The 27,518-nt window shown below is 43.4% G+C and overlaps 3 protein-coding genes across 5 annotated transcripts in view; 2 read left to right on the top strand and 1 right to left on the bottom strand.

Moving 5' to 3' along the window:
• LOC109864206 (DNA-directed RNA polymerases I, II, and III subunit RPABC1) overlaps positions 1-955 on the top strand; it is a 6,763-nt gene extending 5,808 nt beyond the window's left edge. Inside the window, exon 2 of the mRNA XM_020445201.1 lies at positions 467-955. Coding sequence (XP_020300790.1) covers positions 467-797 — 331 coding nt within the window. The 3' untranslated portion in view covers positions 798-955. The remainder of the gene's footprint in view (positions 1-466) is intronic.
• Positions 956-2,432: 1,477 nt separating this feature from the next.
• On the bottom strand, positions 2,433-6,147 carry LOC109851629 (protein enhancer of sevenless 2B). Of its 3 annotated transcripts, XM_020421882.1 has the most exons (7): positions 5,968-6,147; positions 5,116-5,258; positions 4,258-4,355; positions 3,905-4,024; positions 3,650-3,815; positions 3,343-3,516; positions 2,433-3,224 (listed from the first exon to the last, which is right to left on the bottom strand). In XM_020421882.1, exons 2-6 carry the CDS (start codon positions 5,191-5,193, stop codon positions 3,343-3,345), a joined length of 636 nt encoding a protein of 211 aa, XP_020277471.1. In that variant the 5' UTR covers positions 5,194-5,258; positions 5,968-6,147; the 3' UTR covers positions 2,433-3,224. The 3 variants fall into 3 exon arrangements, with proteins under 3 accessions (XP_020277471.1, XP_020277470.1, XP_020277472.1); XM_020421881.1 differs by having other exon boundaries at positions 5,116-6,147; XM_020421883.1 differs by lacking the exons at positions 5,116-5,258; positions 5,968-6,147 and adding an exon at positions 4,779-4,878.
• A 13,892-nt stretch (positions 6,148-20,039) lies between these two features.
• Positions 20,040-26,336, top strand: LOC109864255. The gene is made up of 4 exons (XM_020445297.1): positions 20,040-20,262; positions 23,959-24,055; positions 24,610-24,925; positions 25,300-26,336. The coding sequence occupies exons 1-4, from the start codon at positions 20,114-20,116 to the stop codon at positions 25,755-25,757; spliced, it is 1,020 nt and encodes a 339-aa protein (XP_020300886.1). The 5' UTR covers positions 20,040-20,113; the 3' UTR covers positions 25,758-26,336.
• Positions 26,337-27,518: the final 1,182 nt, after the last annotated feature.

Genomic DNA, 27,518 nt, shown 5'->3' with positions numbered 1-27,518 from the left:
AAATGAACTATTTTAAAAAATCCATTGATATCATAACTATAAATAAAAAAATACTCTACTTATTTATTTTCACTTGTTTTTCTGTAATATTTATTTAAATATAAAGGCACACTAATCGGGACAGGCACACTAATAGGGACAGTTACCCTATTACATATATATATTTTTTTTAATAATAAACATGTATTATTCTTTCTGCATAGTTTATATACAGATATTATAATTTAGAAAAGAAGTATATACAAAAATAGACTACTTATATATTGAAAAATTGATCATCCAGTAGCATCAATTGAAATAATAATTCGTGATTCTTTTAAAATCAATTATTGGCTGCTTTTAACATAATGTTCACATTTTTTTCGTACTTTAGATAAGATTTAAGATTAAATAATTTATTTGGATTATTATATTTCAGAGATTTGTTAAAGATCACAGTGTTATTACATATCATGTTATATTGCAGGGCAATTATTGTGGTCCAGCAAGGAATGACACCATCCGCCAAGCAGTCCCTAGTGGACATGGCACCAAAATACGTACTAGAACAGTTCTTGGAGTCCGAATTATTGATCAATATTACAGAGCACGAGCTAGTACCGGAGCATATAGTTCTCACTCAGGAAGAGAAGGAGGAGCTGTTGGCAAAGTACAAACTGAAGGAGAATCAATTGATGAGGATACAAGCCGGCGACCCGGTGGCTCGTTATTTCGGTTTGAAACGCGGACAGGTTGTCAAGATTATCAGGCCGTCAGAGACCGCAGGGAGATACATATCTTATAGACTGGTCTGTTGAAGACAGGAAATGTCACGAGGATCTAAACAAAACAGCAGTTTGCAATATGTTTGTTTATTGTACCTGTGTATTTTTTTTTTTTTTTTATAACTGCGCACTTGTATTGTACATACCGTCATGCTAACAGTAACTAAAATTTCTTGGTTCACACTTGCAGATATGCCGCCTCGTAGATTTTTTTTTCACCCTTCTGACAAATTTCCAATATCTTAATGCACTTATACACAGCGATTTATATGCGTATATCGCTTGCACAATTCATCAACTCACACTTATAGTCGATATCAAGATACATTTAAGTTTATCGTGAAACAACGATCCGTACAAAAGACACGGCGACTCGCGAGTCGGTCTGATCTCGCAATCGCCTGGCTTGGCTAATACTTATAATTCGTTATATCCTGTATTGTTTATTATCGTAGGTTGCTTGGTCCAAAAAGTATCGCGCGCTATATCGTGGTGTATTACCTTGAAGTGAGGAAATATCGATAGGAATTATCAATCAAACGTATCAGCAGCAGCAACTTGTTTTTTTTTTTCTCGGAACTGTTCGAAGTTTCGAATAACTCATCGATTAAACAGAGAGATCGCGTTGAATTATTTCACCGAGATGATTCACTGCATTAATAGCGGATATATATATATATATATATATATATATATTTCTTTCGGATTTAAATGTACGATTTGGTCGTAAAACACCGTTGAATCTCGTCATGTTTTATACAATCTTTTTTTCTCTCGTAGTTGTTCTTTTAATAAATAATTTCCCATATGATATACATATATTGCACGAGAATCGAAACGATATATGATATAATAATGATAATGTGAACGCGTCTCGGTTCACTAATGTGCAATTACTTATTCAATCGAATATTTTTACGCAAACGAACATTTCGATCAAAATGAATACAAGCGAGAATCTTACGTCACGTAAGATAATTTTTGTTTAGATTATAGTCCTTATAGTGCTTGGACTTTTGAAAAAGTTGACTCTCGGAGAAGTCTGTTTTCCTCCCTCTCCCCCTCTCCCCCCCAAATATTGTAAATTCTACTACAAAATTGCGTTTCTATTAAATTGAAGTCTAACATTTATCCTAGTGTCTTGATTCTAATCGTAAGTAAAACAGAAAGAAAAAGAGAGAACTCTGTCGAGTATCGTTATCGTTAAAAGCCGACGGAAAACGCTTATAGGGATATTGAACCGCGTAGTTTTTCGCGCTTCCTTCCAGAAAATTTATCGCGGTCGGTCTGATAAAAGCTAAAAGCGTATGGCAGGAAGTCTCCCGAATGGCACACTCGCCGGCGTGTGTGTGTAATGAGCAAGCAGACTCGGCCAGTCGACTTGTTACGCTCGTTAGGAGATAAAGCCGCTATAACTGGGGCGGTTATCTCGCGATTTGCGACGCTGCTGTCCAAAGAAGAGTCGTTTACCGCGTTTGGGCACATATAAATAAACAAAAAAGCACACACACATATAACACACTCGCGGCCATATATAATTAATATAATATATTGTTATCAATAAAATGTAACATAACGCATTAATAGTCATAATAATAATAATATAACCATAAAAGATAATATTAATATAATTACACAATAATGCTACGAACTCTCTCTCTCTCTCTCTCTCTCTCTCTCTCTTTTGTGTTCGGCGCAGCAATGAAGAAAGAGTAGAGTCGATAAAAGGAAAGTGTGTAGAAAAAAAAAAAAAAGAGAAAAAAAGAGAAAAAGAAACAAAAATATACATATTTAATTACTCTCAAATGCGATTTCTCGGTTAAATCCCGGGAAAATCGCACGAGAGAGATCCTTAGATCCTTACATATCCATAGACAGTTAGATAATTCTTAGATAAAAAGGATCGTTACACTTGTTAAAATTCTATAAATGCTTGAATCGTTTAGATCCGCTTAGGCATTCTTTAGGCGTCCCCTCCTCAGATCCCTAGACATCCGGAAACAACTTTCATCAGATCTCGTAATTAATCTTTTTTAATCGAAGTCCTCGGATCTCTTTCGGATAACTGGTATAAGACGTACGTTCGGATCGTACTTAAATCCTAAAATGTCGGTATTCCCAAATGTTTCGATGTAGCGTCGATGATGTTTTGTCTGTTCTTCCTTCTCTTCTCTCGTGTAAATACATGCGACATTTAATAACTCTTCTTTCGATAAATCGAAATTTGACATTGCATATACGGAATAATCTGTGGTATTGGATTTTTAATCGTGCGCGTTTTTTTACTCAGAAGACTTTTCGGCGAGACCACCAATACACTTTGGCGGCGAATTCGATCGGTGATGCTTGTAAAATATTGTTTATCAAATCCGCAGCAACTCGGATCGTGTAGATGATAGTGGTGGGATAGAATGGCCGCTGTTCCCAACAACGACCTCTGTGCGTTCGGTCTGATGAGACCTGAAATTTAATATCAAATAATTTTATTATTTTTAAAAATTTACAAAAAAATTGTACATACATAAATGTCAATAACAAAGAAAAAATATATATGTAACCGCATGATAAATAAAGTTACCTAGGAGTGGTATGGCGTAACGTAAGTAGACGGAAAGAGTCCTCGTCTGTTGCCGATTTCTCCGTGCCACCAGTGCTGATCTGTGCGGTCTGTGACAGTAATGACGTCTCCTCGTCGGAATTCCAGTTCACCAGGCTCCTGCGGCGCAAAGTCGTACAAGGCTTGCACCAGACACTGAAAATCGGTATTTACGATAAAATTGATCTTTACGATAGTAAGACCAATTTACGTTATTTCTGACGGATTCACATATTTTAGATGTTCTGCGAAAAGAAGAAAAAATAAATTTTGCTCATCAAGTTCTTACTTCCTCTGGGACCATGTCGCGTAGTTTAACATCTTGCGAGCGGGATACAGATGCTGTGCGATGATACTCGACTAATTCGTTGAGGCTGTTGAATTTAACAACCCATAAGAAGAACTTGCCTTGTGCGTCTCTTAAAACTTTGAAGTGTTGTACGCCGTCAGAGCATCTATAAGTTATTTGTTTTGTATTATTTACTGATGAGTCTCTATTATTAAGTCTGTCCCCCTGATTCACAGGCAATAAAAACCGACTTACTTTACAGATAAGGAAAAATCCCCAGGAGAGCTTTCACTGATTCTAATCAGAAAGGCACCTTCATGTTTGTTCAGCAATAATCTTTCCGCGTCTGCTCTCGTTATCCTTCCGTAGTACCAACTACAACAGACAAGACATAAAAAAATAAACTAGAGAAAAGAGAATCTTGTACTCATTGAGTATGCCTGCATGAGTTTGCGCACAAAGAATACTTGAAGAGGGAAAAAAGATATCATATAAAATATTGCAGGCCTCCTTCTTTTTAGACAGACAAAAAATTTGACTTTTTTTTTCTGAATTCTGTGATTCACAGATACAGAGAGATATATATGTATAGTATTTTTACTACATACTCATGGCTTTTCATCTCAATGTAATTACTTGGTATGAGCCCCTCTCTGGAATCCAGTTCAGCTCTATACCAGTTCATATCGTCTTCCATGTTCAGAATCTGCAAGTATTGTACATATTGTTGAACACATATAGATATAATAGAAAAAACTTATAAACTTAACATATCACAAGTTACCGTGATCTACTTACAAATTGATAAAACTATTTTATATATTTTACTCGTTACACATAGCACATAGACTATTTCCTAGCTTTTGGTACATATGTAAAACCCAGAAACTATATACATAGCTATATATATAAAAATAATGTTTATTTGTGCCTAAAACGCACAGTGAATTTAATTTAGACAAAGTCAAAATGTATTCTTTTTTTCACATATAAAAGTGGAGCAACTTCTAAGCGGTAGAAAGTGACAAGCAGAAGTTTATTGTAACATGATCATTAATGTAATATTATTATAATATTATTGTTTTGCGCGCAATAAAACAATATATTTATCGCGAGCAATAACATTTACATCTCACGCGAGCATTTTGCGTCAAACGCAACAGCTTTTCGAAGCAGAAGGGAACTGGATCAGAGCCATCCGTGTGTATCTCTCTCGAGTGGTGCGCGCATACATGTATCGGTGATAACAACAACTCGATTCTAGATCAGAGTTGAACAAAACTCGCAAAAGCGCGCAGAACGAGAGAGAGACAGACGAACGGATAGAAGTTTCGGGAGGATGTTCGGAGGTCTCGTGACCGCCGCGACGCGACGCGGCGCGCCTCACCGTTGGCTGACCGTCCAAGCTTTGGCCGTGCCAAAGGCCAGGTGAGAGACCGACCGACAAAAGCTCTCGTTTTACCAACCTTGAGGACCTGACTCCTGCGAAAGCTGAGCTCGTCCTCGGCGGTCGCCGTGAAATCGTGCTTCGCAATCGCCTCCATTCTTTCGCCCGAGACGATGGAGTCGACGACAGGAGGACGACAAGCCGCTGCTGCGCTGCTTGCTACTGGAGGAAGCGAGAGGGCGCTTGTTGTAGAGAGACCGTGTACGAGACAGACGCAGAAGCGGTGTGCTACGTCCCTACGGTGCGAGGGGAGAGGTGCACTGGAGGAGGCGAGGAAGGAAAAGAGAGAAAGAGAGAGACGGAGACGGAGACAGACAGAAAAGGAAAGAAACGATGATCCGAGCAACGCGCAAAGTGTATTTATCTTATGAATAGTACGACCAAGACGAAGCTATAAACTCGTCGGAGCAAGTGGCGGTATGACGTTCCTCGGGTGGAGAAGCGAATGCGTCATGGGAGAGAAAGAGAGCGCGAAAAAAACCCGTGCACACACAAAGCGCATGAAGAGCAGCAACGAGACACCGCGTACGCGCGTACGTACGTACGGATTGTAAAGAGCGCGAGACACAACGCGCACTATCTTGTTAAAAAAAAAAAAAAAAAAAGATGCGCGCGAAAAGAAAAAGCGGACGAACGAAAGACACGCCGCTAAGGAACCAAGAAATGCTTTGCTGCGGTTGTGCGCTCGAGTAGGTTTTTTTCTGTCGCCGCCACCGCCGCCGCTTTTGTTCGGGACACAGGCGGGGTTTCGAGGAATAAAAAGGACACTTTCCTTGCGCGTACGATGTGCGTGTGCGTGTGCGCGCGCGTTCGTGTGTGTCTGTCTGTGTGTATACAATACGACTCCGCTAAAACGAGCACCCGCACGCACACGTCGTCGAACGTTGTTGTTCTCTCAGCGAACGATTCTCCGTGCTAAGGCTCTCGGCATCGTATTTTCGTCACAGGCGAGATCGCCGCGTATCTTTCAACAAGTCGCGAGCTGTCAAAGGCAAGCGCGCGCACTATCGCTCGTTTTATCGGACACAACGCGTTCGGCTCGGCTCGACGTCGATCGGGGCCCTGCTCCCGATGTCGTTCGGCGCCGCTCGGTGTTTCTCGCCGTTCGATGCGCGACTGACCGCCGCGCATCGCGCGCCATGATGGAAACACGTACAAGATGCACGACGGCGCGGCGGCAAGAACGTTAATGAGAGGGACGTCGTGCCAAATAAAACCGGCGGCTTTGGAAATTTCTTAAACGCTTACGTCAATCCGCCTCCCATCGCGACGTCAGAAGCGGAACTCGCAGACGAAAGAAATCGCAAAGATATGACGCGCGCGAATAGTTTCTCGGAACTCGTCAGGTCAGGTACATAATTTCAAATCGCAGAAACTTGATTTCTCATGCGTTTGTACGTGTACGAAGGAAACAATTTTCTCGTATCGTTCGCGTCATGTTGCGTAAGAACAATTGATACGTAAGAAGATTGTCTCGACTTGCCGGAAAAAAAACACTACCTCTCTTTTTTTTTATAGACATATTTTTTTAATTTTTTTGTTTGCATATTTTACGTTATGATCGTTATACACATATATGTATGTAATATGTAATTTTATATATTTGTGTAATGTGAGGTTTTACTTTTGTCAATTTTTGAAAAAATTAATAGCTCGAAAGACGCACGTCTGTTTTTTATTTAATTAAGTAACACGATCTTTTTCCAAATGATATTGTAGGTTTCCTGTCGAGATGTGAACAAATTAAATGGGAGAATCGGAAGGTGCTGCCCTCGCATCCTCGGTCGTATACTCGCGATCGGTAAAGCAGAGCAAGACAATCTTGCGTGATGTGACAATGAACAGGTCTGTGTGTGATTCTAATGCGGCACGAAACGCGCGACGTAGTACGAAAATAAACAGAACACCTCGTGTTTACGGAAGTCCGTAACAGGTGTTTTTCACCCCTCCTCTCGCTCTTCGCTTTACTTCCTCCCCCGCTCTTTGCTCCGGCAGCCTCCTCGACTCTCCGTCGGCGAGAGAGAGATATATTGTGTTTATATATATATGTATATGGCACATGTAGAGGGAAGGGAAAAACAGAAATGCAAGCAAACCTTGTCGGTTTGCTTACGTAGGCCACTCGTCTCGCGTTCTTCGTGCAAACTCGTCAGTCCGTTTCGGTCACGGATGTTTGAGTCCTTGAGGACGCCGAGCGAGAACCTCCTTTTTGAAAATCGAAAACTTTTGAACGATTTTCGAACGCCCCGAAATGGCAAACGGTTCGGGCGAACAAAGCAACGAGAACTCGCGAATTTCTTTTTTATGAGTTTCAGATCGCAAACAACACAAACGCGTTTTACTTTAGCTTGTAAAGAATATTAAATAATATAAGAATAATAATAATATAAGAATATTAAATAATATAATAATAATAATAATATAAGAATATTAAATAATATATATAGTAATATAACGATAATATTCTCAGTCTATATAAAGAATTTTGTACCTTACGATGAGCAATTCGTTCCCGATAAGAAAAATTGTTCGTATGTAGGTTCTTCTTTATATAGAAAAATTCCTTTGTGAATCTTGCAGAAGTGGGAAAAAAAACCAATGGACTAAATTTAACTGAATCTGTTTTTAATCGTGGGATGAAATGGGGACGAGGAGGGAGAAGAGAGGGAAGAGAGACTTGGCTTTAAATTGACAAGAAGTACCTTTTTTTAAATGGAGGATATTGCCAGGTGCAAGTGCTTTAAAGTTATTCCGCAATAAAAAGATCGTAAAACATAGGGAGGAGAAAACGTCCTACGTGAGACTTTCCTAAGCGCACCTGCACACAGGTAGAAGCCAGGTGCAGCTGCAATATAACCTTGTAAAAGTTTAACCAAGGAATACTTGTGCGCCGCGCTACCAAGAGTTAAACGTCCGAGTTTTTGACTAAAATTGAACAAAAAACAAAAATCCGCACGTCTTTCCATTAATCTGCTTTAAATTTTCCTTCAAAACTGAACGAACATAATAATTTAATTAAACATATTTGAAGTAGATTGCGTGTTAATTTCTTTTGTTTTTTTCAGCATTCTATTTATCATCGGCTTCGAATCTCGCTTCGGATCTGCGTGAGTAAAAGTTCAACGCAGTCGTAAAATTCGTCAAGTTGCTTATTCAAGGATGTTACATCGCGCGCGCGCGCGAGGGAATGGAGTTGTGAATAATTCAGCGATCGCGACATCGACGACGACGACGACGGCGACGACGACGACGACAACAGCAGCAACGATTCGATGAATCGGCAAATCGCCGACGGGTCCGCAAACATGCATATGCGTGTCGGAGTCAAAGGACAAAGATTGCGTTGCGCGCTCGATCGGCCGGGGGATGTCGTACAGTTTGCGCTAATGAACCAGCACAAGCCTTTGTGCTGCTTTTATTCTCTTACGTCATCAAATCCAGCGGCGCCGCCGCGACCTGGCCGCGTTCTCTCTCAGGCCTTCGTCGTCGGACGCACGTAGGACGACGAGGTTCTGTACGCGAGGCGCAACCGACCTCTCGCGGACCGTTCTGGAAACGCGCCAGCGTTAAGGTACGTGTTTTTCCCCTCCCGTATTTCCAGGCGTTCCGAGAGAGAGCTGACGCAAATGTACAAGGCGCGGCATTCTCCGACGAAAAATCTCGCAATGTTAAATTCTTGCTAATCTTGCAGTATTAATTTCGCTTCCGAAAAACAAACGTGTTCCCGGTAAGGGAACGGTTTTTTTTTTCGGATTGCGCAAGAGAGCGGAGAAACGAAGAGTATCTTCTCGAAGAGTGCCACGACACTGTGAAGTAAAGCGTATATAACTTGTGTGTATGTTATCTCTCTCGCGTTGTTCGCGCGAACAAATGTTTAGAAGAAGATTATCATTATCTTTTCTGCGGGAGAGAACGCGCGCGCGAATAGAGATAGAGCGATTCTTTCTTTCGCTTTCTTGCGTTTGAATGAACACATTTGTACATGGTTTGCGACGCGTTCTCTTTATCGCGCGCAATGATTTTTATTAACGTTCTATTAACTTTGACCTCGATTTTAAAACTCGTTTTGCATTTATCTATACCGCGGCAAGGATTGTTCTTCTCTAACTAGAGAAGTCGCTGATAGTTTCGCAAACGGGGAAGACAACACGACAACTCCGCGTAATTCGCCACTTAAAGTTGAGTGACCTTGATGAAAAAGTATCCGTAAAATGAACAACGTCAGTTCGCGAATTTAATTTGCGAATTTTTCTCTTCCTGATCCGGGTAAGTGCTTACGGTATTGGGGAGAAGATCTCGTTGAGAATCTTCGCGTATATACGTATGCTGCTGTGAGAAGCATATAAAACTTGGCGGTTATAACGCAACTACACCACGAGTTGCGTGACTTGCGGCACATCGTGACGGAGCAAACTCTCGCTGTATGATACGCATGCACGTTGCGTGAAACCGTGTTAGCGCGCACGCATCATTTAAATCGTCAGTGGCGGTTGGTTTTTTGTTTCTCATTCGAGAGACACACACGGGAGACGGCAAATCAAACAGCATATTCTCTTTCTACATAAGAGAAATACAACGGTTCGACAATTGGCGATTAAAACGGAAGATATAAAAATTTTAGTGACGAAGAGAGCGGCATAATACAAAGTATTGATAAGCCAGAAAAATTCAACGATTCTCTCTCCCTCTCTCTCGCATGTTTAATACATAAAAGTTATATAATATTATAAAGGTTATATAATATTATTTAACCTTCCTTAAATAATAAATTTTCTTATCAGAACGATTACAAGTTATTTTAATTTCTAATGACTCTTTTAAAACATAAGGCTATTGTAATATTTATCAAGCTTTGTAATCAAACATCTAAAGCGAGTTTAACGTCGTTTTATTTTTCCCTCGCTTGGATCGTCACATTTGACCTTATTTCCAATTTAAATTTCACGAACCACAAAATCCGACACCTGAATCGAAGAAGGTTTAAATCGGTCGTCGAGTAATTAAAGATGTCACAGTTCCGTTTTAGGTTTCAGACTAACGTAGAAGCAATCGAAATTAGAAGCGCACGTACAAATATATATATATGTATATATATATATATATGTATATATATATATACATATATATATATATATACGTTCGCGACCGATGCTCGGTTCTAATAAGAAATCCGCAAAAAATACACAAGTAAAAATACACGTGTTACGCGGTCAAATAGTTACGTGTCAAGATCTAATTGCCTGATTGAAACGCGACGATCTAATTCGAGTGCATTTTCAGGTGCGACATATAATTGCTGCGAAGAATAAAAGAAACTCGTAACAGTAATAAACGTTTATTACGCCAATACAAAAACTGATATCGAGCAGAAGGAAGTTCATTCGAATGATGATAATCAACGTTAAAACGCAACGTTTAACGAACAAATCACGAAGATAAGTAATACAAAAAATAAAAAAGTAAAATGTAAATGTAACAATCACGCGCTTGCTCTAAAGAATTCTCTGTCGACAGGAAACTCGAGCATCTCTTAGCTATCCGAGAATTCGATTCTTCGGCCTGGATTTAATCAACAGGATCTGCGCGGCGAAGATCCGCATCTGCCGTCGATCCACTTACGTGTGTATTTCGCCGCGTTTCGCCCGATCGCCGCTGCAAAACGTGATCTCTCTCTCTCCTTCTCTCTCCTTCAATCGTCTGAAAACAAGGGGAGCGCGAGTGGGTGAACAGCACTGACCCAGTTGATAGAACCGTGAACGATAGAGACCCGCGTTGTAGTCGGAAGTAGACAGCAAGGGGGGAAGAGGAGAAAGCCGAGGGGGGGAGGTGGGGTGGGTGCCGAGTGCCGCACGTAACACGGCGGTGACTCATTCTCCCGCGTGTGCGACGGCACGTCGATCTTCTCACCCTCCGCGCGCCTCCGCTATTTCTTCCCCCCCTTCCGCCACCTTTCCCGCAACATTTCACGGCGGCGCGTGTGTGTAACGCGCCGCGCTCCGTGCACACGTGACATTTCGACTATATCTCGAATTAAAGCGTAAACACATCGTAGTACAACCTTCTCGCAGCCACGCGGCAGACACCACGGCACGGGCCGGTGTCAATGATCCAGCCACTTATTGAATCGCGCGCTCGCGCGAGCCGCATGTGTCACCGGCGCTGTGTCTTATGCGGATGTATTTCTCTTCCGCCTCTACTGGGTGATCAAAAAATTGTGCGAAACAATCGACCCGCGATTTATCGAGATACGCGAGCACTTTCGGGAAGACGTGTGTTTTGAAAGGGACGTTTCTCGTAACTCTCACTGGCCGCGATCGTTCCAACTTCGCGAGTCATGATAACTCGTCTCCGTGATCATAGATAATAATAAATTTAATTAATTTGTGCTTGTATATAAAAACCGGTGTAAGAGAAATAATTACTTTATATATTTTTCTGTATACACATAAATCGTCTCAGTGCGTGTAATGTGACACAAAGGTATAGGAAGCTTTCCCGCGAGCGGAAGAACACCGTTGGTTTTGTCGCGAGGCAGAGTGACAGGAAACACGTGGTTTGTTCACTTCACCGGTATATTACGTTGTCATCATCAATCCGCGTATCGCGATTCGTCTGTACGTATATATAGAGACTCTCGCTTATATATATTTCGTAACTTAAATTAGCGGAGGAAGTATATCTGTCAAATGCACAACAGTCTGGTTCTATCTGTTCGTCGCGCGATCTAAATCCGGCAAACGACAATTACAATTTAAGTGCACCCTTCCAGGACACTGTGTATGTTATATTGCATTTCGTTACGTAATATCTCGATTCATCGTTACGCGACATTGTAGATATATCTGCGTTGTGCATATATACACATTTACGCTTTTGGCTCCCACGCGTCACTCGACGGCGGCGGCGGCGGCGGCGGCGGCAACGGCGGCGACGGCGGCGGCGGCTACGGCGACAACGCGTCGTAACACGTCACTCGTCGATCATTTCATATATCGTTGCCCGTGAACTCTCTCTCTCTTTCTCTCTCTTGTCTCGACCATCGCGTTTCGTAGGTAGGTAAACCGAACGTGTCCGAGTGCGCACGTGCGTACGTCTGGCTGCGTGTCTCGCGTGTCCACGTTCGACGAACGAAGACGACCGCGGCAGCACGGAAGGGACGCACAGGGGGGCCTTCAGAGGGCAAGGGGAAGCGGGCAGGGGGATGGCAGTCACGTGTGCGGAGGATCTACTACGATTTACTCGCGGATCCCAGAAGCGTCTGCCACCCTTGCTGCCCCCCTGCGACCGTTCCGTCGTCCCTCTCGCTCCCGCCCCTCCTCCTCCTCCCTCCTCTTATTCTCCTTCTATTCTTGTTGTACTACGACGGGTTACTCCACTTTCATTCAGACGCCGAGTCTAAAAATAAAGTCCCTGATTCACGATGCATGAATGACAATCTTATCGCGGAAGGTCTTATAAATCGCGAAAAAGATACATTCGGGTACTGACCGGCTGACTGTTCTCATCGTGTGTATAAATGTACAAACGCGTGGCTCTCTGCGTGTCTTTCTCGCGCACGTTTTTATCTGTAGAATACGAGAGTGTTGCGTCGCAATTTGTATAAATTGTAATATAATTTGATAATAGATTCTTCTCTCACTAACAAATACAGGACTTTTCTTTAAGAAGTGATCTTTTTATCGGTAAGAAGCTTGATACGTTTTACTCAACACAGAAAGCTTAGAATCTACTGATATGATCATCGAGAGAATGCAATGATCTCTTTGTTGACGCGAAGATTTGCAAACAAATTGTCGTAATAATTATACGACTGAAAATTGTTTTAACATTTATGTTGTAAAACATATAAAAAATTTTACATGTACATTTTTACATATCAGTATTTTCCAGCCGATCTGTTGAACAATGAATGTTTTTTTTTTTTTAATTTTATCTCATTAGTAACAGATCCTTTATTCTCGGACTCCGATAAAAGTGAAAATTAAAAAGTACATTTTCAATTTTTATCTCCTGTATTTGTGGTCGGAAGAATATTTAATTTGTGTATTGGAATTCGTGGGAATTTTCTCTGTGTGGGAATTTATGTTATAATATGATAGCAACCGATAAACACGCAAATAATATTGTATCGATATGGCACAATAAGCTGAGACCAACTTTCACCGTATTATTATGTAACGTACGTATATAATTACATCGCATAATAATTTAATTTATTTTAATATCTCGATGCAATCTCTCGATATATATTGATACGTTTATACGGAAATATTATTAAATCGCGCTCTTCCGAGAAGAACGCGTATTTTCAAGCGCGCTGTAACTCGGCGTTGTATTTCGTTATGTACTCGCTCGTTCGCTCGCTCGCTCAAGCCGTTTCGCAGCGACCAAGGCGAACTGCTTCGCTCTCCAACTCGTCATCGCCGGCGTTGCTTAGCCGAGCGCACGTTGCGATATCCGACGTGCAACCTATATCTTTTTCTACGTATTCTCTTTCATCCTAGAGCTATATCGTGTAACAAATGTTTCGCAGTAACAGAATAGAAAATTGCACGCGCACAAGTTTTTACGAATAAAAATCGCCGCATCATGTAAATGAGATTGTAATAATTTCTCTCGCATAGAAAAATAATTGGCACTTTGATTTCGAAAGTTTGTAATTAGAGAACGCGAGCGTTGTAAGATATGAAATATAAGTAATAGAAAATTTGTTGAGTAAATCAATATTGACATTGCTCGCATATTTCCTAATTATTTTTTTTTTATCCTTAGTTATTTCACAAGTATTTTTTATAGTCAAATTTTTACGCGAGAGAAACAGACATCATTTGTGCACGCTGTATATATTTTATGTTAACAAGAACTTTCGCGCATAAGTTTTACATACACATCTAATAATATCGTTTCTCTCTACTTAATACGTTACGGAAAGTTGTTTTTTTTTTTTTGCATCTCGTTAACAATCAAATTAGCGAAGGCAAAAACAACGTTCGCTCAGCGTCGCTCGACGATCTTCGGAAGCGCGGGAATATCCGCGAATCGACTTCAATTCAGCGAATGTTTCCGCGGTAAATAAATAAATATCGATCGTCGGTTCTCTCTTCGGAGAGAGGAGGCTCGGCGAAGCGCGCAAGCCAGCAAGCGAACGAGGGAACGCTATAGCGGCTGTAAGCTCGAACCACACACACACACACACACACAAAACTACGCACACACAGAGAGAGACGCATACACCGACCGCGAGCTCCACAGCTAAATATATATTTCTCTCTGAAGCGGCTCTCAAGGTCACAGCGCTCGGATTGGCTCGCGATAAAGCGCTTCGTCTCTCGCATGCTAGCAACGCTCGCTCGTTCGCTTGCTCGCACACGCTGTGCGGCGGCGAGCCTTCCTTTCGACCGTGTCCGCACGTCAGAGCGGCGCGACATTGTCACGAGGTTTACACGGTGAGCGGGGAAAAGAGAGATATAGGGGGTCAGAATAGGGGAGAGTGTGGAAAAGAGAGAGACGGAGAGACAGAAAAACACAGGCACCCACGTGTTTCCTCCTTGCGTAGCATCACGTTCGGCGGCGATGTTGGGATACGAATCGTGTGGCAGTTACGCGATACCCCTCGAGCCGCGTGGATGTTATCAATTCTCTTCTCATTATTAGGGAGACACGTCGGCGTGGACACGACGACGCGTCTTTCGAAACGGCAGCGCGCACGACATGATTTTTCGCTTTTCGAAAACAGCTTTATCGTCGCATGACGTAATTTTCCCTCAAGAAAAATATCAGTTTATCCCGAACTTTTTTGGTCTCTCGCTCCTTTTCCCACACATGTATATAAACAATTTACATACAAAATGTACGGATAAAAATATGTGTACATTTTATAAAGTACAAAGAACACCAGAGAAAGAATTTTATTTATTGTAGCAATGAATATAAATACATGTATATTAGAATATGTATATATATATATATATATATATATATATTCTATACATATATATACATATAATATATATTCTCTACGTAATATGTATATGTATATTCCTACTGCGCGCACACATGCTTAATATTCCGTTCACACACAAGCGGTGTGTGTTTCAAAACCGCGATAAAATAATGTGTGTGAGCGTCGTGTGTGCATCCCCGCACACATCAAAGTGTTGACCTATCGACTCGCGGCAGCTTTTTCGACGCTGCGATATAAAACATAACCACGTAACACGAGGGAAAAACGCTCGGGCACGTTCGCAGTGACGTCCAGGAGAAATCTAAGTAGTAGAGTTGGCGGATATATTCGATAATACTGAAAAATTATCAGATTTTTCTTTACATGTATTTATTGTTTGTATTTTACATCACATTTCCTCTCGCAGTACGTTACGTACATATACCGTACGACGATATCGCGTCAGCGATTTATTAGTTATTTATGTTTTCCCTCCGCTTCGTGTACGCGTTTACGATTTTTCTCCTCGAAAAGTCGGACTCTATACACGGTGATACCCGTGCACATCGCCTCGACGAAAATCTTCCCGCGCCTCGGTGTAAATCGAACGTTCGATAACGGACGGCGGCGAGAGAAGGAGGGAAGCAGAGCGAACGAACCAGGGGACGCGATCTGGCAACCGCGCGCAGCAGTGCCGGAATTGAATTTCAAGCGCCCGAGGGACAGAGGGGGCGGACCGACTGGCTCCGGCGGCCCTTTCTCTTTTGTATAGGGGGCACGAGGCGCATAACGGTGAGTTGACGGCCGTGTATTGAGGCTTTACCCAAGTATATTCGCTTGCCTGCCTGCCCGGCTTGCCTGCCTGCTTGCCTGCCTATCTGTCTGGTCTTTCTCTCTCTCCCTCCCTCCCTCTCTCTCTCTCTCTCTCTCTTTCTCTGTCTCTGTCTCTCTTTCCGCGTGCTTGCCTGTGCCTATATGTACACATAGCACACAATCGCTCCTCTCTGCTCTGCTCTCGGTTCTACTCGGCTTGACGAGGCTCCGTCTGGCGGACAGAAAGGAAAAGGCATTTTAAGGGCGATTAGATCTACGAACTTCAAGCGGTAAGCCGCTTAAATTTAGGAACACGCAAAAACAGCATCAACGATCGGAGAGAGAGAGAGAGAGAGAGAGAGCCGGGGTGTCGAAACGCAGGAGGACGCTCCTGGGAAAATCAACGTTTCCCTTCGTGTCGCCCTTTTTCCTGCCATATAAAACTTTACTTTGTTGAGAGAGGCCCAGAGCAGGCTCGAAACCCGACATATAATTCGGAGAAAACTCAGACACGCTGTTTTCGTAAAACGTTTACGTAAAAGTTGAGAAGACACGGTTGGAATATTTTCAAATCGTTCTCAGCCATCTTTCAGTAATATTTTCGATGCTTTGTTCGCATACTTCGAACGAGCTAAATAATTTTTGTGTTTGTTGTCTCGCTTCGTATTTTTTTTTTTTTTTTTTTTTTGAATTATCTAAAATGGTCGAGATATAATTAATTTTTTGTCGAGTAATTGCAGAACATTTTCCATGAACAATCGCTGTTTCCTTAGACCTTTCGAGATTGCGTGTTACGTCTTTTGACATTTTGCAGGAAATTGCGATTCTTCCCGTGTAAAGAACAAAAGTTTCAACATTTTCAAACTTGACGGCGCGCTTCCTTATCGTGTCGACCATGTGACTTTGGAACTCAAACAAAAACCACGGTGTGTTGGTGTTTTGATAAATTATCGTTAGGCACGCTCTACTCTACTGGATGTCCCGAAAGAACATGACCCAATAGGCCGCGCTTACCGTCTTTATCTTACTCGAGCAAACACGACGTGTGACGAGAAACTTGGCAAATGCGCGCACCAGCGTATCAACGCGAATGGCGCGCGCGCGCGCGCGCAGCTGCGTAAAATTCACCCTCCGAGAATTGGTTTGAAGCGGCTGCCAGAAACAGTCGAGCAGCGTTTTGTCGCAGGACATTTGTTACAATGTATGCGTCCCTGGAGAGAACTATACATCTCCACTTCAGATCTATTGCCGTGATATATCCATTATTTAGGTGTATACATGTATATGTGTAAACGTTTTTTTTTTTTTAAATTTACTATATTTTAAGTAACATTTGTTATTAATTGCGTATGTAAAATAAAGAGCTATTATGTGACAAAAAATACACATTTTTCAATACTCGCGCTCCAGAAAATTTATGGTATTTATATAGTAAACATTTATATATAGTATTTTTACATAGTATCTATATATAAATCTCTACTCTTCTCGAATTTTCTAGCTTCTACTTTCCTTATTTATTTTCTATTTATCACGTTGCAGGACTGTTTGCCTTGCTTACGGCCTCTCGTATACGACAGCATCCTCAAAGTTTATCAATTACGGTGCGCAACACACCCCCCAGAGGGAGTTTACATTAAGATACAAGTTACGTCATCGACGTTATTGAATCTCGTGCGAGCAGCGATCTCGCGCGACACATATACATCGCCGTGAAATTCTCTCCTCCGTGCATTTTGTCCGGTCGTTAAATATCACAACGCAGGAACGAATTTTCGAGTTATTTTATCCGTCCCTGGGCGCCGCGTTTCCACTGATCATCCAGTACCGGGCGCCTTGGAGGGGGACGCAATACGCAGCTGACGGTAGATGCGGCGTCCGGACACGCGGACAACGAGGAGAGAATATCGTTCCCTCGCTCGTTCGTTCGTTCCCGTCGGGTCATCGGGGGGAAGAGGACGGAAGGAGGGCTGGCGGGGTGCCAGCCGTGGCAACGACAGAGGAGCGAGCGAAAGCGCTGCCCTCGCTCGGTCGGTCGACCTACTATGATTTACACACACACGCAAGCGCTCTTGGGAGCGAGCGATTGGTTGGCTCCCGATCGCCTCTCCGCCGAGTTCCCGTTTCTCCCCTGCTCTGAACGTCGACGACGAAGGGAGCCGCGCGTTTGTGTACGACGCGTGTTCGTGTTTGTGCTCTCTCGAGCACACACACACACACACGACATCCGCGTAATATATACACGTAAACGTGTATCCTATATGAAACCATGCACCTTTTCGACGGTGAGGTGAACCAAAAGGACAACCAGTGCGTTTTGCAAATGCATCGGCGATGATCGTCGCGAATTGCCACAGACGCGTCCGCGATATTTCTGTGAAGAAAAAGAGGGATATCGACGTTGCCGAGCGGGCGAGAACGCGCAAGTAGCGGACGACGAGCGAGCGAGCGAGACAGTCAGAGGGCGAGGTGGGGAAGGAGCAAGGGAGAGAAAGAGAGAGATAGTCCGAGAGAGGCCACGCTCGACCAATCGCCGTGTCCCGTAGGCTCCGTCGTCGATGAAGACGGTCGTCGCGCGACGTAACCTCAGTCGCTTACGTGGAAACACGCCTGCCAGGCGACGTGAATAAAATCGAAAAGACAGAGAGAGGTTTTTCCTACAAATCACATACGAAGCGAAAAACAACAATATCGCGCGATATTCGAGATATCGCTCTTGGTCTCTCTTCGTGCGAGGCACGCGTGCGTATTTTGTAACTCTCCCCCTTTGTGCCCACCACCTTCGTGTGACTTCTTGTCTCTGTGAACGTGAAAAAAAAAAAAAAAAAAAAAAAAAATCACGCTTTATACACACCGCGCGCGACAAACGACTGAATAGTCACGTTGATCGTCGTGCAAAAAGGCAGAGAGTTGTCGTGCGTTTCTGCGTTCGGTAAGAAGAGGAAAAGAGACGCGGAGAAAGGAACCTCACCGTGGAATCGCTTCGCGCTCCCCTCCGACACACTGCACAAGGTGTCGAAGTCACGTCGTCGCGCGTATTCGACCGAATTTCGCGACCCGTGAGCACGACCGAGACCAACAACCGAGGGACGAGGGAGAGACAGAGAAAGAGAGAGTGAGAGAGAAAAAAAAAAGGGAGGTAGATGCATAAGAGATACATAGACGCAATCAGAAGCGATAGAGAAGGACACCGTCGCGTTGGCAAAGAGAACGCGAGCGTGTGAGGAAGAGAGACGGAGAACGTGGCGATCGAGTGGGAAGATACGGATATCCGAGGGAGCAAGCGAGAGAGAGAGTGAGAGAGAGAGAGGCATCGACTCTGAAGTCTCGAGCGGTGGGAGAGAAACAGACCGACACTCGGCGCGGAGAGAAAGCGTGACAGACGTATTCCTGTGGTTCGCCTGGAGGAGACGACGTGAGATAACCGCTCCGACTCGGTGTACGTGAGCGCGAGAGAGAGAGAGACAGCGAAACTCTGGTGGGAGCGTGGCCCGCAGTCAGGAGAGGGGATAGAGGCGCAACCCGAGCGGTGCTGCCGCCTATTGGCAACGTCGCGTCGGCTCCCCACCCGGGTCAGTGTCGAGCGAGGAGTTCGACAGAGTGAGTTCTCTCGTAGCAGCGTGATTGTGCTCCGAGCCGTCGCACACAGTGTCGGGGGAACGTCGCCTGTTGTTAATACGTGCGTGACAGAAGAAACATTTTGTACGAATCGTAAGAGACAGTGCGCGCGTGTTTCCTTTGTTTCTACTTTTTCAATTTCTCTCGCGATATATATATATATATATATACCACACATACATATATATAAAATAAACATATATACATATAAAATAAAATATCTAGCATACACGCGCGCGCATATATACACACACACACACACACACTCCTGTCGGATCTCTTGCTGAGAATCGAGAGTAGTCGTCGTCGTCGTCGTCGCTGAAAACATCGCTCGGTTCGCTCACTCGCGAATCTCCCACCACCGTCATCGATTTCCCACGCGACGCGCGCTCACTCGCGCAGCACTGGTGAGGGAATTCGCGAGGGTTGAAGTAGGATTTCTCATCGAGGGAGCCGCGCGGACGTGAAGAGGTACGGCAACGCCGCCCCTGGCAGCGGCGGCGGCTGCGGTGGGTAACAGACATCGGAGAGGCAGAAGCAAGCAACGGGGACGACCGCCGACAACGCGCTTTACGGAACAACGGCAGCAGGCGGCGCTTGTGCTGCGCCCCGACGGCCGTCGATCGAAGCCCGCGTTATCGCAATGGCTTCCGTGAAAGACACAGCGACTTTCTTCGCGGAGGGCACCGCGACGCAATTCGAATACGTTCTGAAATTGTATCCGCAAGCGTTGCGCCTCAAGGCCGATCGTAAATCGAAAAAGCCCGAGGAACTGATCAAGCTAGACAACTGGTGAGTAGTAATTTAAATCCACACGCAGATATGTATGTATATATATAATATTCGGACGAGCGACGCATAGCGACGCTGTCATTTTCTCTCGCCGTGTGTATGTGTGCGGCCTCCGAGAAAAAGAGCGAACGCGAGGCGAGCGCGAGCAAGCGAGATAGGGTTGAGAGAAGAGAGCCTATATATGTATACGCGTCGTCGAGCCGATCGAGAGAGAGAGAGAGAGAGAGAGAGAAAGAGCGAAAGACGGGGGAAATGCGCCGACGGAGAGGCCCCCCGACATCACGGCGGCCCCTCGAGGGAGGAAACGGCGCTCTACCACGGGGCGCGCGCGGGACAATGAACCCGTTTCGCCGCTGTGTGCTCGTCCGCTCGTGGACGAGCGAGAAGCCAAGAGCGGCAACGTCGCGCGTTATGCTCACCCGTATGTCACCCTCGCGATACGTACCGTCGCCGTGCGTATCGTCGAGGAGAATTTACCCCGCGAGAGAGGATTGTCGCCGACCTGCGGAAGCTCTTCGTCACGTGGCCGACCGCCCCGCGAAAGTGACGTTCCGTTATAAAGGGGTAGAGAGGAGAGGAGAAGGACGGAAGGACGGATAAGCGAACGTAAAAACGCGGATGTAGCAACATGCGAGCGTTGCGTTTTGTTTTTGTTTTTTTTTCTCTTTCTGATTCGCACGGCTTGCTCCGAAACAATTACAAAGAGACGAACGCGAAGTGCGACCGATTGTTGGACTTTTCTTTTTTTCCTTCGAAAGAGACAGATCAAAAAGAGGGATAATCTTATCTCTCGAAACATCTTTAACTCAACTTGTTTAACGACCATCTGTTTTCGGCGATATCTATGATCCCTCGCGCGTTTCCGGGAAAACTACTATTTTCTTCGACCCTCACGGTAGTTGCGTCCGGGGACAAAAGCGAGCGAACTGATCGATAATTCAATTTAATAAGACAGATCTCTCTTTCTCGGTACCAATTAATTAACGAAATAGAAAAGAAATAAAAACAATAAAAACAAGCTTAAAGGAGATTCGTTGTTGCCCGATCAGTTTTCCCGTGACCGATCGACGACGCGAATGTCGAAGTTTTCGGAAACAACGTAATTCCCTGAAGTGAAAAAAATAAACATTTCACAGACCCGTGCGAATTCATTTGCTTTAGTTGTCGGAATGTGGTGGGACAAGACAGTTTTATTTGTACACAACGTTGTACAATCGCGTGCACTGACGTTGTTTGTGACACACACACACGAAGTTGTTTGTGTGCAAGTCCAATTCGTGAAGTTGCGATTATCAAACCGATAAAACGAAACGGGCTTTAAGAGAGAGAGCCGACGGAAAATTTACACACACAGAAATTTAAAAACATCACACATCCAATTTACATTCTCAACACGTCTCTTATAATTTTGAGATGTATGTAAATGTTACCGCTCCGTAAAGTAGACAGAAAATCACCAGGATATGAACATCTCACATCTGCGGACTTCTCTTAAATTTGTGTGAAAAAAAAAAAAGTAGAGATTGAATGTTTTCGAGTGTTACGTCCTTTTAGCTTTGTAAACTTGCAAAAAAAAAAAAAAAAAAAAGGATTGTTGATAGTCTGAAATTGTTTGAAGCAAACAAAACGATATATTTCTTAGATCACGGGATTGGTGAAACTGTTGTGGACCTCTTGATCTGAGATCTGATAATGTTTGTATGTATATTCAGGAGATTTAGAAAGAGGATGTAACTATAAATGTTTTTAACTGTATAAACAGGGTATTTAACTGATGACTTCACTCCGTTGATATATTAAGAACATTTTTTTCCTACAGAACTTAGCATTCAAACATTTGAGTGTCTCGCAAGAGAATTAAAATTCTTTCTTTTTTTTTTTTTTCGACTTACTGAACACTCGCGCAACGCAAGTTCGTGATTTTTCTTCAGTTCTAAAATAAATTTTCAACGCAAATTTATTTTAGACAGGCACAAACATTTTCACAAGAGAGAAGAAGACACTTTTTTTGTGTCCACAGAGAGACAAAGGAGAAACTTCGCCGTTGGAAATAAATACCGGAATATATTTTCGCGATATTCAGAATGTTATTGAATAGTGAAATGAATAAATCTCTGTCCCGGTTGGGACCGGGTTTTTTTTTTTTTTTTTTCTGAAAACTAGCGAACGCGAAACAAATTGTCCGAGTAACTCCGTCGCTCTCAGCGCGTGCTCTTTTGCATTAGTTTTTGATAAACTCGCGTGCTGTTTGTTTTTCGCGGGGCGATTGATGATCGAGATTGCTTTCTCGATCGCGATGCATATGCGCGCATCGATAGGGAGAAAAAGCGAGACCGGGGATAGTGACAGAAGAAACGAGTATATGAGAGGAGTTTTATGGGGTGAGGAGGAGAAGGGAGGGCAGACGGGCTTTACGCGCCAGTTTCTTCCGTGTTGCAGAGGCGAGGGTAAAGGACGACGAGGGGACGGGGGAAGTCGAGTACCGTTGTTTTCATTCCCATTGAGGCCAGTTTGTGTCAAGGCTGCTTTTCCACCGAGTCGTGTGCGGATATGCGGTATTACGAGGTGCAGCACGCGTTTCAACTTTGTGAATATAACTCTGTTATGAAAAAAAAAACAAAAAAAAAAAAAACGAAACCCCTCGCCCTTGCTCGAAAACAAAAGCCTCATTCGTGTAAAACTACTGCAGGTGGAATAAAAAATACCACGAAAAAAAAATAGGACAATTTGTTCCGTTAAAAGAACAGATTCTCTCTCGATGGGAATAAATGTCGTTTTTTTGTTTGTTTGTTTGTTTTTTTTTGTTTTTTTTTTGTTTTTGTTTTCTACTTAGTCGGTGTAATATATTTTGCAAGATGTTAAAAGGTTATTAACTTGCTGAAATAAAGCGTTTTCAGCTTTTGTCAAAAGTGTCCATTGTATTTTCTCTACATTAATATTCACGTAATTGTTAAAGTATTTATTCTTTTGTGAATGTTCACGTTGATTCTCGACGGAGCGGGAATAATTAATATTCCTCCGTAATTAATGACATATTGATAATTACAATATGTGACAACCGCGATAGAGAGATTTAAATTTTACAATTTATAAATTTTGAGAGAATATTATTTTTCTCGCCCGGATTCCAAAATATGTGCAACAATCATATAAAACTTTATCATTAGGTCGAAGTTTTTTCAAAGCAAATTGAATTTTTAATTTATTTTGTGCGTTCTTCCGATCTTCGCACTTAGTTTTCGGTTTTCTCCGGAAACTGTTATGGTTTGACAATTCTCACGTTTTTATAGCGCAATGTTTCCACGACATTTCGCATTTTTTAACTTCTGTAAGTGAGTGGCGTTGAAAAGAAGACGTAAAATCGCGAATTCACGTGTGATCCACGTGCGCGATAAGGAAAGATACGACATTATCTTTGAATCGACGAGGAGGAGAGGCGTGTCGCGGCTTCTCGCGTCATGTTGGTGTATTTTTCATCGGTGGCTTTAAAAATCGAAATCTCTCTCCTATCAGAATTCCGTATTAGCACAGCGACGGGCAGTGATTACATCACTGCCGTCTCTGTTCGCTCGCTTGCTCGCTCGCTCATGCGTGCCCCGCGCGTAGGTGTTTGGTTTGTGCGTGCGGCTTTTGTGTCCTATTCCTCTTGGAATCGATCTCTAATCGTTCGAATTTTTGTTGTTTCTGTGTCGACAGGTATCAGAATGAGCTTCCGAAGAAGATCAAGTCGCGCGGCAAGGACGCGCATCTCGTTCATGAGGAGCTAGTGCAGACAATGAAGTGGAAGCAAATAGTAAGTCACGTTTTTTTTCTTTCTTGAAGTTACATATTTGAAATCCGTCTCAGTGAAGTTTATCTTGAATCGCGCGACAAGAAAAATTCATGAACCAGTAGTAAAAAATAGTAGTAAAGCAAGTGCGCTGAAGAAAATATGAGAACTGAATGATTCAACAGTGTTTGTTCGTTTTTTTCTTGCGAAAGGTTGTGGGTAAAGATGTGTATTTGCGATTTTCATTCACTTCGAGTTCAGCGGCATCTTCGATCATTGTGTCAGACAAATGTATATATAGGCGCTCATTTGTTTAAAAAAACAAAAAAAACCGCGAATTTATTTTTCGTGTGTCGAAATAATCGGGCCACAGAAAATCACAAATGCGCGAACTCTCGAGAACCTTCGATTTCCTTGAACGCATCTACTTGCAAATTAGAATTTGTGTGCGCAAAAACTTGAATTCAGTCATAATTGATCTGATGAGTTTATTTAATTCGTTAAAATGCAAATGTGAAACACGAAGAGCCGCGATCCAGGATCCAGGCGTTCGAGGTTGACTGCCATTTTGTTTTCAGCGCGGCAAGTTTTACCCGCAGCTGTCCTACCTGGTGAAGGTGAACACACCGCGCGCCGTGATGGCGGAAACGAAGAAAGCGTTCAAGAAGCTTCCGAATCTCGAACAAGCCATCACGGCGTTGTCGAATCTAAAGGGCGTCGGTACCACGATGGCGTCGGCTCTGCTCGCCGCGGCGTCGCCGGAGAACGCGCCTTTCATGGCAGACGAGTGTCTGATGGCGATACCGGAGATCGAGGGTATCGATTACACCACTAAAGAATACCTGAACTTCGTTCAGCACATCCAGAACACTGCCGAGAGGCTGAACAGACAGAGTAAGTTATTATGAGTCATCAGCGTGCACGTGTGTGTGCGTTATGTGCGTGTGTGCTGCGTATATCAGTCAATTGCAACTCGCACTCTTACTGTATAGAATCCTTGGATTATAATGGAATTCTCGCATTGTTTCTTGTTGATTTGAAATGTCTCATTATACTTATTCTTTGGTTTATGGTCTTGTAATTTTGTATTTCCGTACATAATTTGTGACGAACGAAATATTACATTGTATCCTTGAATTTAACGACGTCCTACTACTTTGGAACTTCTACAAGTGACGAAGTTGAATCTCTCTTTCTGCTCATGAAAGCTCATTCTTTTTGAGAGACTTTTTGATTTTATGGGAAAAAATTATTTCTCTCTGTTCCAGTGTCAAACGGTAAGACATGGAGCCCACACAGAGTCGAGCTAGCGTTGTGGACGCATTACGTGGCGTCCGAGCTGAAGCCCGAGTTGCTCGATGGCATTCCGGGCTCGACAGAAAACGGAAACTCGCATGGCGCCAGCAACGGCGAGGCGACAGAACCGTCGGACGACAGCAATCAGGAAACGGTGGCAAACGGTAAGGACACATCGGCCGCGCTCGATTCAACGGCGATCGACGAGAACAGCACGACGACATCCTTCACCGAAGACTCGATGGACAAACCGGCGACGCCGATCACCGCCGGCGATCATGCCGTCGTGGGTGCCAGCGAGGATACGAACGACTCTCTCATCACCAACGACAGCAGCAACAACGCGACGCCGCGACCCACCGACAGTGAGGACACCGAAGAAGACTCACAAGACGTGCAGGAGCCGCCCACCAAGAAGAACAAGAAGTGACCCGATCGATACGGTAATGCGACGAGCAACAACGTCAGCACTTTTGTGCCCGCCAGAAGTCTGTCGATCATCGCGGCGCCGCGTCGTCGATTCTGAATCATCGATCACGTGATACGGACCGACGGACGGACAGACGACAGATGGACGGACGGACGGACGGATAGGTAGTAGAGAGATGGATGCACGGACGGACGCGGATGGATGAATGAATTTCTCTATTTGCGCGATTTGCTTGAACGGAGGCATTAGGTCGCTCGCTTCATCCTCGGCTTCTTGTCGCGGCGAAGGAGGGGCGAGAAGAGGAGAGGATTCGTAGGATACCGACGGATTCTGGAATAAATCCTCGAGTCTTCTCTCTCACACTTTATTTCTCTCCCTTCTCGTATCTTTCTCGCTTCTCGTCCCTCCTTCTCCGAGTTATACACGTCCTTTCTTTACGCTCATCCCGATTTCGTTAAACAATTTTTGTCGAGTGACCGACAAGAGTCCGTATCGTCCTCGATCCCAAGCGCCGGACATTTCAGCTACGAAGCTTGTCGTCGTCGTCGTCGTCGTTGTTGTTCGGACAATCTCGCGTGTTGAACAAGAGTTTTGCACCACCTTTTGATTATGGATCTCCTGTACAAACGTATGTTGGAGCGGAAACGAGGAAACGTGAAAGTATAATATTTACTCACATTCTTAGAAATATAAAAAGGATCTTTCGCGAACATGTGATAGTCTTTGTATATTTGATTTACAGAATTTTTTTTGCATAAAAAAAAAAAGAAAAAAATTTGATAGCGAAGACATCGAATTTTCATTCGAGCACTGCACGATAATTAACATTTTTGTTTCTTTCAGTCATATTGAATTATTTTCGCGCATATGTGTAGTGTGCGTGCGTGCGTGCGTGCGTGCGTGGACTCTTACAAGATTTTATACGAGTCAAAAATCTTGATCAAGTTCTAAACTGGTAGATTAGTTTTGAACTAACACAACATAGAATGCCGAAAAAAACAGTGCGTCAATAGAATCTCGAAAGTGTGGTTTTGATTTTTTTTTCTTTTTTTTTTTTTTTTTTTTTTAACCTGAAACAAACTGTTGTGCTCCTACGTGCTGTTTTCGTCAAACCGAACGCGTTATCAGAGATCCCTCCTCCTCCCTCCCGAATACTCGGACGTGTTCATCCCGTTCTTCCACGCCTCCTCGATTGTCGCTCTTCAACGCAAACATAAACTGCCGCTATACAAAAACAAGAAGATGATGCAAAACTTTCTTGATGCACATTTATCGTCGACTTTCTAATCCACCCTTTGCGACGTCAACACGTCCTCAAACGAGACTCTGTCGTGCTCTTTCTGTGAAACCGTCACATGAATATATATATATATATATATATATATATATATATATATATATATATGTGAATATACAACATATATATATATGTCGATCGAGATTTTCAAATTGTAAAACGAGACTTTGCGAGCGAAGTTTTTTTTCTTCTTTTATTTCTCTTCCAACGGGTAGTTATATATCGAGTTGCGGATATGTCGCAGTCTCGAGTATTAAAAGCACGCCCGTTGGACGTCATCGATCCCCGAACAAAACGTGCAAGCCGTGACTCTCCGTGTGCAACGTGTGCGCGCGCTACGTGCTACGTGGTTATTCAGATAACAGAGCAAGTGTTGTTTTACGTAAATTCTTTGAACAAGAAAAAAAAAAGGAAACTACAGGACGATTAGTTTTATTTTCACGACGTGTGTGTTTGTTGCGTCA

The sequence above is a fragment of the Pseudomyrmex gracilis genome, unplaced genomic scaffold (assembly GCF_002006095.1).
Source record: "Pseudomyrmex gracilis isolate BER0280 unplaced genomic scaffold, ASM200609v1 scaffold_18, whole genome shotgun sequence".
In the NCBI taxonomy this organism is placed as follows: Eukaryota; Metazoa; Arthropoda; class Insecta; order Hymenoptera; family Formicidae; genus Pseudomyrmex; species Pseudomyrmex gracilis.
Note: the sequence above shows the minus strand (reverse complement) of the source record. Positions and strands in the feature narration are given on the sequence as shown.

Excerpts from the sequence above, each read along its gene's own strand:
- LOC109864255 (XM_020445297.1), top strand. The coding sequence starts at position 20,114 with ATGGCTTCCGTGAAAGACACAGCGACTTTCTTCGCGGAGGGCACCGCG. Across the intron at positions 20,263-23,958 it reads CTGATCAAGCTAGACAACTG|GTATCAGAATGAGCTTCCGA; the intron begins GTGAGTAGTAAT and ends CTGTGTCGACAG. Across the intron at positions 24,056-24,609 it reads CAATGAAGTGGAAGCAAATA|CGCGGCAAGTTTTACCCGCA; the intron begins GTAAGTCACGTT and ends TTTTGTTTTCAG.
- LOC109851629 (XM_020421881.1), bottom strand. The coding sequence starts at position 5,193 with ATGGAGGCGATTGCGAAGCACGATTTCACGGCGACCGCCGAGGACGAG. Across the intron at positions 3,816-3,904 it reads GATTTTTCCTTATCTGTAAA|ATGCTCTGACGGCGTACAAC; the intron begins GTAAGTCGGTTT and ends AATAACTTATAG. Across the intron at positions 3,517-3,649 it reads GCGACATGGTCCCAGAGGAA|TGTCTGGTGCAAGCCTTGTA; the intron begins GTAAGAACTTGA and ends ACCGATTTTCAG.